The sequence below is a fragment of the Rhamphochromis sp. 'chilingali' genome (assembly GCF_963969265.1).
Source record: "Rhamphochromis sp. 'chilingali' genome assembly, chromosome: 2".
Lineage (NCBI taxonomy): Eukaryota > Metazoa > Chordata > Actinopteri > Cichliformes > Cichlidae > Rhamphochromis > Rhamphochromis sp. 'chilingali'.
In genome coordinates, this window is record NC_137930.1 from 65,269,186 (window position 1) to 65,283,858 (window position 14,673).

The window sequence follows — 14,673 nt, forward strand, 5'->3', positions numbered from 1 at the left end:
ATAATTTAAAGCAGTCTACAACCTTTACATTTCAGTGATCCTCCACAGTAAAGTGCACTTTTCATCTGATAATTCTAAAACAAGAGTAAGTCACTGTCCTGCTGCAGTTAATTACTTCAACAGGTATGTTTTAAGGTTGCAACCTTCCTGTCTAATAGCTGAACTCTGGGTGTAGTGCACACGTGATAAGAGACCTTCGGCATTTTGACTGAATATCGAGGTCAAAATGCAAATAGTCATGTACTTTAATATAAGAGAAGCCCCAGATGTCCCCCTGCTCTGTGCCATATTTGGATCAGGAGAGTTGAAGAGGACTACAGGCGCCAGAGGGAGCAGGTGGGGTGTTTGTGTGTGTGGTTTCCCACCAATGGATGAGATTAATTAAGTTTTTATCAAGCAGTCACCCTTAATAGGAAAGATGCCACCCTCTGGGACCTGTAATCCAACAGGTTCCATATAATTACAATATTATCAGACTTTATTAAAATCAAGTACCCCTGCAAAGACAGACTAGAGCTTGACTCCTTTCTAATGATTCTGAGGTACAGTCCCAGTCCTTGCAATGTCACATACATCTACAGCTCAGAAAAAGCAACACTGATTTAAAAATAAAACCAGACGCTTTCCCCCCAAAGGTTAAAGAGGTTCAGTTTCAATCTGTAAGCCAAGGTGAACAAGAAATCATTAAAAAGCTCAGAAAAAAAACATAACTTCTATGAACAGAGGGGTCCTCAATCTAATACAGAGCTTCACAACAGCTGTTCAATGGCCCCTTTTTTTTCAGGTGACTAGAATAGGTTTTCAGTGCTTGATGAAACAAACACATGGAGCATGGTGAGCTCAGACAAGGTATCGCAGTCATAAACACCATCAGCCGGTCAGTAACAGCTGACTGTGAATCACCAATTACCACCAAGTCAATGAGACTGTCTTTATATATCTGACAAGCTCACATGCTCACGCGTCTGATTAGTCATGTGTTCGGCCCCTGCCAGGCACAAGCTGCTCTCATTTAATCTGCATGTTTATGTGTGTTTCTTAGCAATACAGTACATGCTGCTGACTCAAAAACATTGCATGACAATAACAGCAAAACCAGAGAAAACAGAGGAAGAAACTACTCAGGTTGTGCGTCTGCATACTTCAGCAATGCAAAGTCTAACTGACAGCCTTTTAGTCTCCCAGGGATAGATGATAACTTAGATGCTCGAGCACTTGGCGTGCCTGAAGTTCATTCCAATTTAATATCAGAGGGAGTGCCAGCACAACCCTGGCATCAACAAAGCAGAAGTGTGTGTTTGGCTGCCAGAGACATTGTGACAATCAAGTAGAACAGCCTAGACTTTGGTGACAAATGGAGACTGATAGCAGCGCGCCATCCTGGGTAGGTGACAAGACATTCAGATGCAGAAAACGAAGGCTAATGGCTCCCAGAATGCATCTGGCACGATGTGAGGATTCACTTTGCATTGTGCTATTTTAAATTCAGTCTACTTTTAAAGACCCACTGAGTTTTGTTTGGCTGAAACCTAAGAGTGGAAAGCCACATCTGCAGCAGGACCTTAAAAAAAGACTCAGAAGGCACCAAAAAGGAGAACTGGGTCACTAAATGAACTCAATCCAAAAAATAAGTAAACAAGAAAAAGTTTATAGTTTGTCCAGAATGAGCAGCATTGTTAAATGTTAATATGAATGATGTATTAATAATAAATACACTGTATTCAAACTATTAATCAAAATAATCCAGATTATAATGAAAAAAGTATTTCATCTATTTAAATCTGTCAAACTGAGATGAGACTATAACAGCATTTTACACCACAGCCTGTCCAGTGCATTACAATGCATTCATTAGCACAGTGGTTTTTACATCTGGGGCTCTGAATCACTCAAAGGGTAGCAAAATGAATCTGAAGAGTCACATAATCGCTGTTTTTCTTCAAATTTATCGTACAATATGAGAAATATAATTTTATTCTTGAATGGACGGATCACTTTACTTGTAACAGATACACAGTATGCAGTGAAATAGAGTAAATTTAGCTCAGTTTCTATGTCTTTTCACAGCTTTTGGCATTTCCTTTGTTTTTATTAACCACATGGTGAATACCACTTTATTATTATTTAACCAAAATATTCAATTAACAGACTTTATTTGTTGAAATGATGATCTAATTTACAGAGTTATGAGGAAATTCTGCCTCAGCACAAAAGCCAAATCTGGTCTGAAATTAAAAACAAACAAACATTTGTCCAGATAAATTAATTCAACCTAAAAAAAAAAAGGCAGATGACAGAAAACTGGAGGATTATTTAAAGGAAGTGAGCTGATAAGTGCTAAAAAGGCATACCCAGGTGTCATTAGGAGGTGGGCTTCTGGCCTGCAGCCACAGCAAACCAGTTGGGATTTTCAACCAAAAGCAGCCAACTGAATCTAGGTCAGTGGTGCATAAAAGGATGCCCACATTCTTCCACAATGTTTCTCCCAACCATAAAAAAGAAAGCTGCCATATCAGCTCATTTCACTGACCTACAAATCCGTTTATGTTATACTGCTGTGTCATGGAAACAGAGTACTTGTAAGTCTGATTTTGTTGGTAATTGCCCTGTCAGCGGCATGTAATTAATAGTTGTGCAAAAACACATAAATAAAAGAACAAAGGTGCCCATGACAGACCAATTATCAGAGAGGTTTGGAAAACCATATGTCAGAAAATAACGCAGGCTGAGGATGGAGAAGGAAACGTGGCGCGACATCAGCTGGAGTGGTTCAGGTCCCTATAGGTAGCAGATTTCTTGGAATTTCCTTTAACCTCTGGACTGAATTTGATTCCATAGAATGAAGTGTATGAGATGCAGCAGTGACAAGTGTTTCCCTGGTGGTGCATTTGTTTTTTTTCCTTATAATTGAATGGATGGGTGAGGTGATCGATGTACTGGGGTGACTGCTATTAAGCACTATCATGCTAATGAGATCAGTACTGTTCTCAAGAAGAATCATAATCTCAACAAAGAAAATTTAATCACTTCCATTGTTCTTCCAGTGTCCTACAGTTTAAAGAAGAATTGCAATTCTGTTTACTTTTAATCAACTTTCAGCCTCAAAGATTCCCTGCAGATCGATATGGTGCACATCAGTCTCTCAGACTGATAAAGCAACAATATCTGCACTTCTTCAGACCCACAAAGAGAGATCAGAATCACATTTCACAACTGATTATCGCACACTTTTGCAAGCACCAAATAATAAGTAAAAAAAAATATAGCTGACCTGTTCCAGGTGACAGTTCCAGACACTCTCTGCATTTCTCCCAGCGCTGCCAGTAACAAAGAGGATTTCCCACAACCCACCTGGCCCACAATCATCGTCAGCTTACCTGAGAGATTTCATGAAGAAGAGGCAACAGTACTGTGAGTGAATGAGCACGTTAAACAACTGAATAGAGAAACAAGCGAAGCAGGGGCAGACAGACTGTACATGGCACTGCTTGATGCTCACCAAAGGGAATTTTGATGTCCACATTTGAAAGCGTTGGTGCTCCATCGACCCAGGTGAAATAGCCATTTGATATCTGAAAAGATGCACAGGCACATGCGGTAAAAACATCATCCATCCCATCCATCCATCCATTCGCTTCCGCTTATCCTTTTCAGGGTCGCGGGGGGCGCTGGAGCCTATCCCAGCTGTCATAGGGCGAGAGGCGGGGTACACCCTGGACAGGTCGCCAGTCTGTCACAGGGCCAACACACAGGGACAGACAACCATTCGCACTCACATTCATTCGAACATTCACACCTAGTGACAATTTGGATTATCCAATTAACCTATCCCCACAAGCTGCATGTCTTTGGATGGTGGGAGGAAGCCGGAGTACCCGGAGGGAACCCACGCAAACACGGGGAGAACATGCAAACTCCACACAGAAAGACCCCGGCCTGGTGTTGGAATTGAACTCAGGACCTTCTTGCTGTGCGGCAACAGTGCTAACCACCGTGCCACCGAGCTGCCGTGCTGGTAAAAACATCAAACAAAGGATAATTTTTCTCTCTTTGTAAGCGCGCAATCCTTCTCAAAATGGTGCATACGTATGTGAGGCTATAAAGTAACTGTTGCCTAATTCTTATTCATGTCATGCTGGTGTTGTTTACTTGCTTCCAGAATATTTTGGTGACATACAGAGAATGAATTACTGTATGCAGGCAAAGAATTGCATGGCATGTGTCAAAATGCTCAGATTTCCTACAAGCTGTAGTGCCTTTTCACTGTGCAATACTTTTTGTTAATATCCAGTGGTGCAATAGACTCACAATACTTGAAACTTGAAATGTGCAATTCCCTTGTACTCTTATTTCTGTTTATTCTATTTATCCCTTTTGTATACTCTGTATTTATATATGTCTCTGTAGTTATATATGTGTATATATGGTATAACCGAATTTCCCGGAGGAACCCACCTGAGGGATTAATAAAGTTTCATCTAATCTAATATAATCTAATTATTGAAAATCCCGCTTACAGTAACCCAGATATTAATATGTGGATGACAGCAAATGCAAATCTCACACAATTCAGTGCAAATGTAGAAACTGTGTTAAAAAAAAAAACACCAAAATATTTTTACAAGTTGACTTAAAATCTGATAAGTGGTGTCCAAAACATCATGCATGATGTACAGACTGTGCTGTGATGATGACATTTCAAGCTAATTGGTTCAGCTTTGAAACAGTTTTGAAGAGCAGTGATGCTCTGAGGACTTTGATCTCGTAGGGATGGGGAGTGTGATAAATAACATACCACATCTCATATTTGGGTGAATATGGATTCAAATTAAACAGTATATACAAATAAAAATCAGGAACATGTTAGTATACTACTAAACCAAAATAAAATCTAAAACAAAACTCCTACATGAGCTGGTGAAAATGTTAAAAAAAAAAAAGACCCTGCAGGGAATGAGTATTCACTTCCTAACAAATGCTAAACATAAATCTCCAAATTTAGTTAAAGTAACAATAATAAATGTGTGATAAACGTTGGGCTCCTGGGTATCTCAACTCATATCTACCTCACCTGCAGCCCAGTCTGGAGGCTCATTGGTCTCTCTGACTGTCTCTCTCACCTTGATGCAGATATCTTGATCTACATCCTGAAAGGGTCCATCGCCTTCGTGGTTCCCCTCTGAGCCATAGTTTTTCCAGTCATCCCGCGTGGGGCGCTTCCGATTCACCACCTTCAGGGGCTGGAAAAATCGGGATAAAGAGGAGGAGGAGCAGGACAAAGGGAAAGGTTTAGAGGATGACTAAAGGAGGATTGTATAACATGCAGCACAAAGGACAAAAAGGTAACGGTGAGGAAGGCGGTAAGGTAGAGGATGAAAATGTTCAAAGGAGTCACTTTGAAAGAGATTTTATCCACTTTGTTTTCTAAACTCAAGCCCTTACCACAGCCTGGTACCGATTTTGGTTGTGATTGCTGGAGCCAGTGGGTAACGTTGCTTTGGGCTCCTGCTCGTCTCCGATCTCATCGCTCGAAAAAAACTCGCTGAGCTTCTGAACGCTGCAAATAAAACAGAGGACAGAAAAGCAATGAAGCAATAAATACTAAAATAAAATATGCATCATAAATAAAATTAACAGGCTGTTATTAATATAGCCAACATAAAGCATCATAATAAATTCTCATAATAAAAGCCCGGCTCAAGTGACGTGGCATTTAAATTAGTTCACTTTCATTCATGTGAAGAGAACTGCTGTTTAGTGTCACATCTTTCATTTGCCCATGCTGACTGGCTAATCAATGAAACACGGTTCACTAAGGATGAGCTTTATCAGCTGGTCTGCCTCTGTCACACACACCCACATATCTCTGCATCACCTTCACTTTACTCCTTCTCCTTGATGAATAAATTACAAAATCAGTGCCAAATAAAAAGAGCTGAAACTTGTTATATCCTATTTTCTTCATTTATGTCTTTAAGTTCTCCAGAGATTAAACACCTGGTATAGATGAGAAAAGTACACGTCCAAATCTACGGCATTAAAATGAGAAGATCACAAGAAAAACATACCTCCAAAATCAACTGGATTATGTAATGAGAATGACTCATGATTCACTCACATGTTCAGTCCAAAAGTCTAAAAAATGCATTTCTGTTTCTTTACAGTATATTGCTACGATCAAATCCTCTCTTTCCTCTCAAAGAAACATTTTCTCATGTTGAGTGAAGATAAGCTGAGGTGTTAAATCTAAATTTTCCCCCCTTGTCGTTGATTAAGTGTGTGAGATAGCACAGTCCCAAAATAGAAACCTCAAAGGATCCCAAACTGCTCGACTTAAAATGTTTACCGCTGCTAAACCCAGCACACAATGAGTGCTGAGAACACATATTTAAATTACAGCTGCAGATCACAGAGAGAGTAAATCTGAATTTATTCTTTCTAAGAATCTTAAATATGAGATGTAACAGTCATTTTATTGCTTGGCATTTGTTTCACCATGCATGTAAAAATTTGAACTCAACACCATCACAAGTACGATGGCTTATAGCAAGCTGTTTCTGCAGCTAAATTTCCACTGCTTCTCCTCTCCAAGCACATTGCTTTAAGAAGCCCGCGTCTGCCATGCCGCGAACAGCTGCCCACGACGAGGTGGGTGGCTATATCGTCAGAAAAGAACGTCTGAAAATACGATCCCTCTGAAATCAGAAAGGGGTTCTAACATTACCGTACAGTTAAGAGGGTGAGTTTCAATCTATAATCTACTACATTTAACAAGTGACCAGGCTGCCGACACTGTTGTAGGAGGCTGTTTAAAGGAAAAGAAACGTGTCCTGTTGTGGCAATTTCATCCATCCATCACACATAATTCACAATTACTGCTAAGAGCTACAGACTGAGATGATGGGATTCAACGTGCCTTATTACCTGAAGAGTGCTAACGAGAAGAGCTCTGCTTCGCTGATTTTATGAGACATCCCCAGAGGATTGTTTTAATTAGTAAACTCCTTCATATTTGAATTTGATAATGATCTGACAGCTTATGTTTACAAAAGACATGCCTAACCAGGGTGGTTCAGTTCCATCCCTGTAGTGACGGTTGGAGTCGTCTCAAAGTGCTTTGAATTGTAAGGTAAAGATCCCACAGTCTTACAGAGGGACCAGCTGAGGAGTGCAGGAAAGAGAGAGTACACACACCAACAACACAAAACATAAACTAACACCTTTTTGGATTTTATTATTTATAGGTCAGATTTGTAGGGGGAGCCCTGCTTTTGTGCAATCGGTAGCCTATCAAGACATCTGCAGACATGTGGCACATTTTCTCAGAAGATAAAGGTATAAAATAGCTTGATCATATCTATTCTAATTACCCTGCACAGATACAGCATGAAACAATCAGTTTCATCACCCAATACAATAAGAAAAGCAGCCAGAAGGATCGGAGATCTGAGTTGTGATAGCGGAGTAGCTGCTCTGCACCACCCTAATGACAACCGATGTTACGATTGGCAAACTAATTGAAATTGGTGAGATTAATAAACATTAGTGTCAGAGACCAGTTGACTGAAGTAACTGAGGAGTGAGGGTTTTTGTTACACGAGAAAAGGCTGATCTAATAAGCTGATCCATCCACTGCGGGTAAAGGTCAAGTGCTTCATCTAATCGAGCCGCTTTTAGATCGTAAGATCTTTGCCCAATAAGATGGATGAGCTCACGTCGCTAACCTGGTCACAGAGGGAGTACCGGCAATGTAGCATCATGATGCTAACGGAGTCGTGGCTAACACCGCTAACTCCGGACACAAGCGTGACACTACCGGGATTTCAGATGCTGCGAGCAGACAGGACGAGAGAGAGCGGTAAGAGGAAAGGAGGGGGACTGGCAGTTTTTGTGAACGACAGATGGTGTAACCCTGGGCACATCACTGTGAAAGAACAACTCTGCAGCAGAGACATTGAGCTGTTAGCCGTTAGCATGCGTCCGTACTATCTGCCCCGGGAATTCTCGCATGTTATCGCAATAACAGCGTATGTCCCCCCCTCGGCCAACGCGGATGCAGCCTGTGACTCTCTCCACTCTGTGGTCAGCAGACTGCAAACACAATCACCGAGAGCCCTTCTCATAATATCAGGGGACTTCAATCATGCCTCTTTGGACTCCACACTGCCCACCTTCACCCAGTATGTGACCTGCTCAACCAGAGACAATAAAACACTGGACTTACTGTATGCCAATGCTGAAGAGGCATACAGTTCATCACCTCTCCCTCCACTGGGCAAATCTGACCACAACCTGGTGCACCTTGTCCCTGTGTATGAGCCCTTAGTGCGCAGGGTGCCACCAGCCACCCGCACAGTGCAGAGATGGTCAGAGGAGAGCGAGGAGGCTCTTAAGGACTGTTTTGAGTCGACTGTGTGGGAGGTGATCTGTGACGACCATGGAGAGGACATCGACAGCCTTACTACATGCATTACTGACTATATTAATTTCTGTGTGGATAACACCGTACCTACCAGGACTGTACGGTGTTTCTCCAACAACAAACCTTGGATTACCCCAGAAATTAAAGCTGTCCTCAAGCAGAAGAGGAGGGCCTTCAAATCCAAAGACAAAGAGGAGTTGAAAAGGGTGCAGAGAGAGTTGAGGGGACTGATAAGGAATGGGAAGGACAGCTACAGGCAGAAGATGGAGAACCAGCTTCAGCAAAACAACGTTGGTGAAGTCTGGAGAGGCCTCAGAACCATCTCTGGCCACAAACAGCAGAACTCTCTGCCTGGGAGGGATGTGAGGTGGGCAAATGAACTGAATCATTTCTTCAACAGATTTGATTCAACCATGAGACAGTCTACAACATCGGCTGCAGACTCACCCACCCCCACTGCTGCTGTTCCACCTCAGACACTTCACACCTCCTCTATTCACCCTGCTCACTCCCCCCCACCCCCAACAACAGCATCCAATACACACTCAACACAAGGCTCCAGCCTGTCTCTCTCAACCACCCAGGTTAGGAGGGAACTGAGGAGGATTAATGGCAAGAAGGCAGCGGGCCCAGATGGCATCAGCTCGAGGGTCGTCAGGTCCTGCGCGGACCAACTGTGTGGGGTGATGGAGCACCTCTTCAACCTGAGCCTGAGGTTGGGAAGAGTCCCACAGCTCTGGAAAACCTCCTGTGTTGTACCAGTGCCAAAGACTTCACGCCCCAAGGACCTCAACAGCTACAGGCCGGTGGCTCTGACATCCCACCTGATGAAGACCCTGGAGCGGTTGGTCCTGGCTCAGCTTCGGCGCCTAACAAGCTCATCACTGGACCCACTTCAGTTTGCCTACCAGCCTGGCATTGGAGCGGATGATGCCGTCATTCACCTCCTACATCGTTCCCTCGCTCACCTGGAGACCGCTGGAAGCACTGTGAGAATCATGTTCTTTGATTTCTCCAGTGCCTTCAACACCATTCTTCCCTCGGTTCTGAAGGACAAGCTGGTGAACTCTGGAGTGGACCATCACCTCACTACCTGGATCCTGGACTACCTCACCGACCGACCACAGTATGTGAGGACTCAGGGCTGTGTGTCGGACAGGGTCGTCTGCAGTACGGGGGCCCCACAGGGAACGGTTCTGGCTCCGTTCCTCTTCACCATCTACACTGCAGACTTCTCCCACAATTCCACCCAGTGCTTCCTGCAGAAGTTCTCTGATGACTCTGCAATAGTCGGCCTCATCACTGATGGGGACGACAAGGAGTACAGAGGACTGACTCAAGACTTTGTGGACTGGTGCCAGCTGAACTACCTCTAGATCAACGCCAGTAAAACCAAGGAGCTGGTGGTAGACTTCCGCAGGCACAAGCATTCTCCACTGCAACCACTGAACATCCAGGGTATGGACATTGAGGCTGTGGACAGCTACAGGTACCTTGGTGTTCATCTGAACAATAGACTGGACTGGACTCATAACTCAGACGCCCTCTACAGGAAAGGGCAGAGCAGGCTGTACCTGCTGCGGAGACTCAGGTCGTTTGGAGTGGAGGGCCCACTCCTGAAGAAATTCTATGACTCTGTTGTGGCTTCTGCTATCTTTTATGGCGTGGTCTGCTGGGGCGGCAGCATCTCTGCTGGGGACAGGAAGAGACTGAACAGGGTGATCCGAAGGGCCAGCTCTGTTCTAGGATGCCCTCTGGACCCAGTGGAGGTGGTGAGTGACAGGAGAATGGCGGCTAAGCTGTCATCCCTGTTGGACAACGTCTCCCACCCCATGCAGCAGACTGTGACAGCACTGAGCAGCTCCTTCAGTGGGAGACTGCGGCACCCACGGTGTGGGACGGAGAGATTTCGCAGGTCTTTCCTCCCCACTGCTGTCAGACTCCATAATAAAGACTTTAACTGATCAAACACACACATCCACACATGTGCAATAACACTAAGTGCAATAATCTTTTCTGGCATCGTTGTATTTTTACTCAGTTGTATATAGCATTCGTATTCTATTTTTATCTTATTGTATATTTTTATTCTATTTTATTCTACTGTATATAGTATATTATTTTATTCTATTCTGTACAGCTGTGTACTGTATTTATTCTTATTGTATTCTAATTTTTGCCTCATAACTTTTGCACTGTCCACTTCCTGCTGTGACAAAACAAATTTCCCACGTGTGGGACTAATAAAGGTTATCTTATCTTATCTTATCTTATCTTATCTTATCTTATCTTTCATGACTTTGCTCAGTCTGTTGTTGTAGTTTAAGTCTCCTGCCGCACGACTGTCTTCAAAAATGTTATTTGTCCAAACACGGCTTTCTTTCTCACCTAACCAGGGCCTTGACAGTGGAGCGCACCACGCTGGAGAGGAGGAAGAGGGGTGTGACCAGGATGTGAAAAAGGGACAGAGAGGCAAAGGCCACAGCTGGTGACAGATCAGCGTCCTCTGAGATGTGGACGTGAACCACAAATGTCTGCAGGTTCAGAAGGAGCACATAATGGGAAAAGTTAGTCTCATAATAACAATTTTCATCCTTTAATTGATAATCTTTTGGCTGCCAGTCTGACTTGCATCATCTTGTTAAGAGTCTGAAGATTAAATCAAATGATAGATGAGGCGTTTGTCTCCATGTGTCCTTCACAGTCATCCTGTTCCTTGGTATCAGTCTGACTTTTCTCATTTGTCATCACTCAAGTCTACATCCATGAAGGACTTCAGAAAGTCCTCCACTGTCTCAGTGTGAAACGTCACTGGACAGTCAGACTACTTGGCACTGTCTCTGCTCTACCCTTCACACTGGGAACAAGACAACAAGATAAAAGTCCCAGCTAACTTAAGCATAATGATTATTACATTTTAAATTAAACTTACCGTCAACACAGCTGCTATAGGAATAGCTGCATTCATGAAAACTGAAAGAAAATAAGAAAATCACAAAAGCTGTAAGAGAATTAAACATTTTTTGACATTTTTTTTGACCTTATATCGCTTTTTGCTCAGATGTTGTGTTGAAACATCACATAACTGATATTGAACATCTCTTTTGTTCATGGCTGGAATTTAATTTCCTCCCAGCAGCAGGTGCGTACAAGCTAATCAATCAAGGTAATGAATTCAAGTCTTGTAAAAACTTCTCTCCTGTCCATCATTTTCTAATTTTCTGTCACTCTCTAATATAAGATAATATTTAAAAGTGGCATGTTGTCCGGATATAAACAGATGAAAACACTTAATTGTCATAAAAATGCTTTGCTTCATAAATCTTTCCTGAGTCGTCTGTCAGTGAGGAAATGATATTGCTTCTTCCCTCCTCTACAACAATCGGCAACTATTGATTTTAGATTTAGGACTCAGCCTGTTATAGGACTGTTCATCTAAGCGTGTAGGAGAAAAGAGGATGGACAATGAGAGAAAAATAAATGACTATCAAGTAATAATGTTGAGCACTGTAACAATAATCCAGGCTAGCCTTCAGCACTGGTTTTTATCACATCTAGTTACTTTTAGAGTTCCAGTAGACTAATTTTAAATATTGACTGGAACCTGTGGGGCTAAAACATGAACTTAGATTCAGATTTTTCAGTCTGAAGATTTTCCATCTTTTCTGTTATACTATGTGAAAGTTTTAAGCCAAAAACATGTGCAAACATACATGGAAATACACATGCATAAGGCAAAAACAATGTCTGCAACGAGCTTCAAAGTCAGTATTTGGCATGACCGTCACTTTTCTTCATCACAGCCTGAACTCTCTTTCTTATAATTCCTTCAAGTAGTGTTCAGGAATCGTTCTCTGGGCTTTTTGAAGGACTTTCAAAGCTCTTCTTTGTATGTTGGTTGCCTTTTGTTCATTTCTGTCAAGATGATCCTCCTGATAGGCTCTGGGGAGGCTACTGCATGTCTGGTAGTGTTACAGTGTGCATTTTTGTTGCCAGTCAGATGCTTTCCAGATTGTATTGGATGGTGGATATGTTTCTGAGATAATTATATCAGTTTTGACAAGATCCCAAGATCACTGTAAACACTTATGGTTGCACTGCTCTCCTTAGTTACTCCATAAGATACGTTGCATACATGTGCAGACGCAAACCATGACAGAATCTCAACACTGTATTTTACAGATGGCTGCAGACACTCTCTGTTGTACCTCTCTCCTTCTCTGTCTATTCTGTTGACAATTTCATCATATGACCTGTTGCCACTGATTTTAAATCCAGTTCTTGTGTAATTTGTCATACCTCAGCCTTTCCTTCCTGGTTCTCCTCCCTAACAATGCCTTTTTGACAGCTTCCATTTCTAAGGAGGCTTCACAGAAGAGAAGATCAACCGAATGAAGAATGTCTCAGGTCTTTGCAGGATGTTTTTTTTTTTCCTGTAGTTTGCGATTATGACTTTCCAGCCACTTTTTAAGAACATATTTGGTTAAAAATAAAAATGTATGGTTGTCATTTTTCCAGGAACTAATAGGTCAGTGTTAAATAACTTACAAAAAAAACAGTTTCTTTGAAAATGCTCATGTATAAAAACTGGACTAAAATAATGAGTGAAAAAACAGCAAAGCTCTTTTAGCAACTCTGAAAGAGCTTCGGGAAACCTGGAGGACTGTTGCTTACCACCACTTTAAAAACTTTACAGGGAAATCAGACTACTTGGAAGCCAAAAATTCAAAATAAGGAGGCTGGCTGATGACTTTTGCACGGTACTGTTTATATACTGCTTCAGTAGTAAAACCAAAGTTTTAAACAGCAGGGTCAGCATTTGTAATCCAGTCTGAAAAGTTCCGTCTGCAGATTGGTCCAAACACTTTGTTTCAGTCTCGGATCTTTGATCTGTCATGTCAGTGACACACATCTGGCTGTGAACACAGAAGCTCAAGCTGCTTACTGATCAAGTCTTATGTTTAAGAAGAAAGCGGAGTTAAAGGCAGGAAGGGGGCAGCATAAGTTAAATATTGGACTATTGAGAAATCTGAATCATACAAAACTACTCTAAAAGAGTCCAGGAATCAAGTCAAATATCATTAGTGGGAGGGGACCAAATGAACTTACTGGATATGGATGTGTAAAGAGCAAAGGCCTGCAGGCTGGTGAGCTCTTTAACCCTGGTCTCCTCCACACTGTCACAGAAGATGCGCTCCCAAGCATACAGTTTCAGCAGCTTGATGCCCCGCAGCAGTTCGTTGGTCTTCTTCAGGCGCTCACTGGAATATTCCTGATAAAGGCACATTTGATTACCTAACCTCAATCCAGCACATCAAGGCACAGCAGCGATAACAAGGACTGACGAAAACACTGTAATCATATTTGACTGGTTGTATTAAATGTATCTTTGGAGCAGATAGGCCTGAGGTAAGGAGGGTTTGTGGAAAGTGGCTGTCCTCATTCCCCAAGGAGACGATAGCTGTTATTTTGAGGTGCTGCTATAAAAACAACATTTTCTAAATTGCATTCTAAAAAACATTCACTCTGACCAAGTGGCAATTATGTGCAGTTGGTTATAAAAAGGTCAGAAGATTACCATCCATTTATTTTTTAAATATATTAGCTTAAATGACACACTCGGCCATCCTCAGATGCAAACATGACCAAAACTAGAAACAAATAGTTACATAGTTATACATCTTTTAAAAAAGAAAGAAAGGCCCATGGTAGCACTCACCAGGGTGCTTTTCTGTGTTTGGGATAGCTTTGTGGCCACAAAGTATTGTACAGGAGCTAACACAGCAATGACGGTCGCTCCAATCAAGGCACTGATTCCCAAGAGGTAGTAGAGCAGGATCACTCCCACAACAATCTGAGCAGGGAAGAAAAAAAACATTAAGCAGGAGATGAAAACAAGATTTCCACAGAGGTAGTTTTCATTCACACAACACTCCCCACTGACAATTACAAAATCCATATGAATTTACCGCAGAGCTTTCTGTGAAGTGGTGACCTTATAGTAGGTCAGCTTATAGCAAACCTCCCACCTAATATCCAGTGAATACAAAGATAGAAACGTGTCACCGGAGAGTAGGTGAGTGATTGGTTTTCTCTTTATTCTTTATAAAGGCCTAGAAAGGTGTCAGCTGTATAAACCACCAGCCCCCACACAGTTTCTGTCAGCTCCTCACATCAATCGCACATAACTGGAGCTAAGCAGCCAAGCTATACACATCTGTGAGGTTTCCACTACTTTATATGCATCTTTT

General features: G+C 42.2%; 1 protein-coding gene across 2 annotated transcripts in view; it reads right to left on the bottom strand.

Moving 5' to 3' along the window:
* Nucleotides 1-14,673, bottom strand: part of abcc8 (ATP-binding cassette, sub-family C (CFTR/MRP), member 8) — a 66,618-nt gene that overhangs the window by 24,621 nt on the left and 27,324 nt on the right. For both annotated transcript variants that reach the window (XM_080876250.1, XM_080876251.1), the window contains exons 10-17: nucleotides 14,142-14,276; nucleotides 13,532-13,694; nucleotides 11,355-11,395; nucleotides 10,811-10,956; nucleotides 5,443-5,557; nucleotides 5,121-5,240; nucleotides 3,500-3,572; nucleotides 3,272-3,377 (exon numbers count right to left, since the gene is read on the bottom strand). In XM_080876250.1, coding sequence (XP_080732376.1) covers nucleotides 3,272-3,377; nucleotides 3,500-3,572; nucleotides 5,121-5,240; nucleotides 5,443-5,557; nucleotides 10,811-10,956; nucleotides 11,355-11,395; nucleotides 13,532-13,694; nucleotides 14,142-14,276 — 899 coding nt within the window. The remainder of the gene's footprint in view (nucleotides 1-3,271; nucleotides 3,378-3,499; nucleotides 3,573-5,120; nucleotides 5,241-5,442; nucleotides 5,558-10,810; nucleotides 10,957-11,354; nucleotides 11,396-13,531; nucleotides 13,695-14,141; nucleotides 14,277-14,673) is intronic.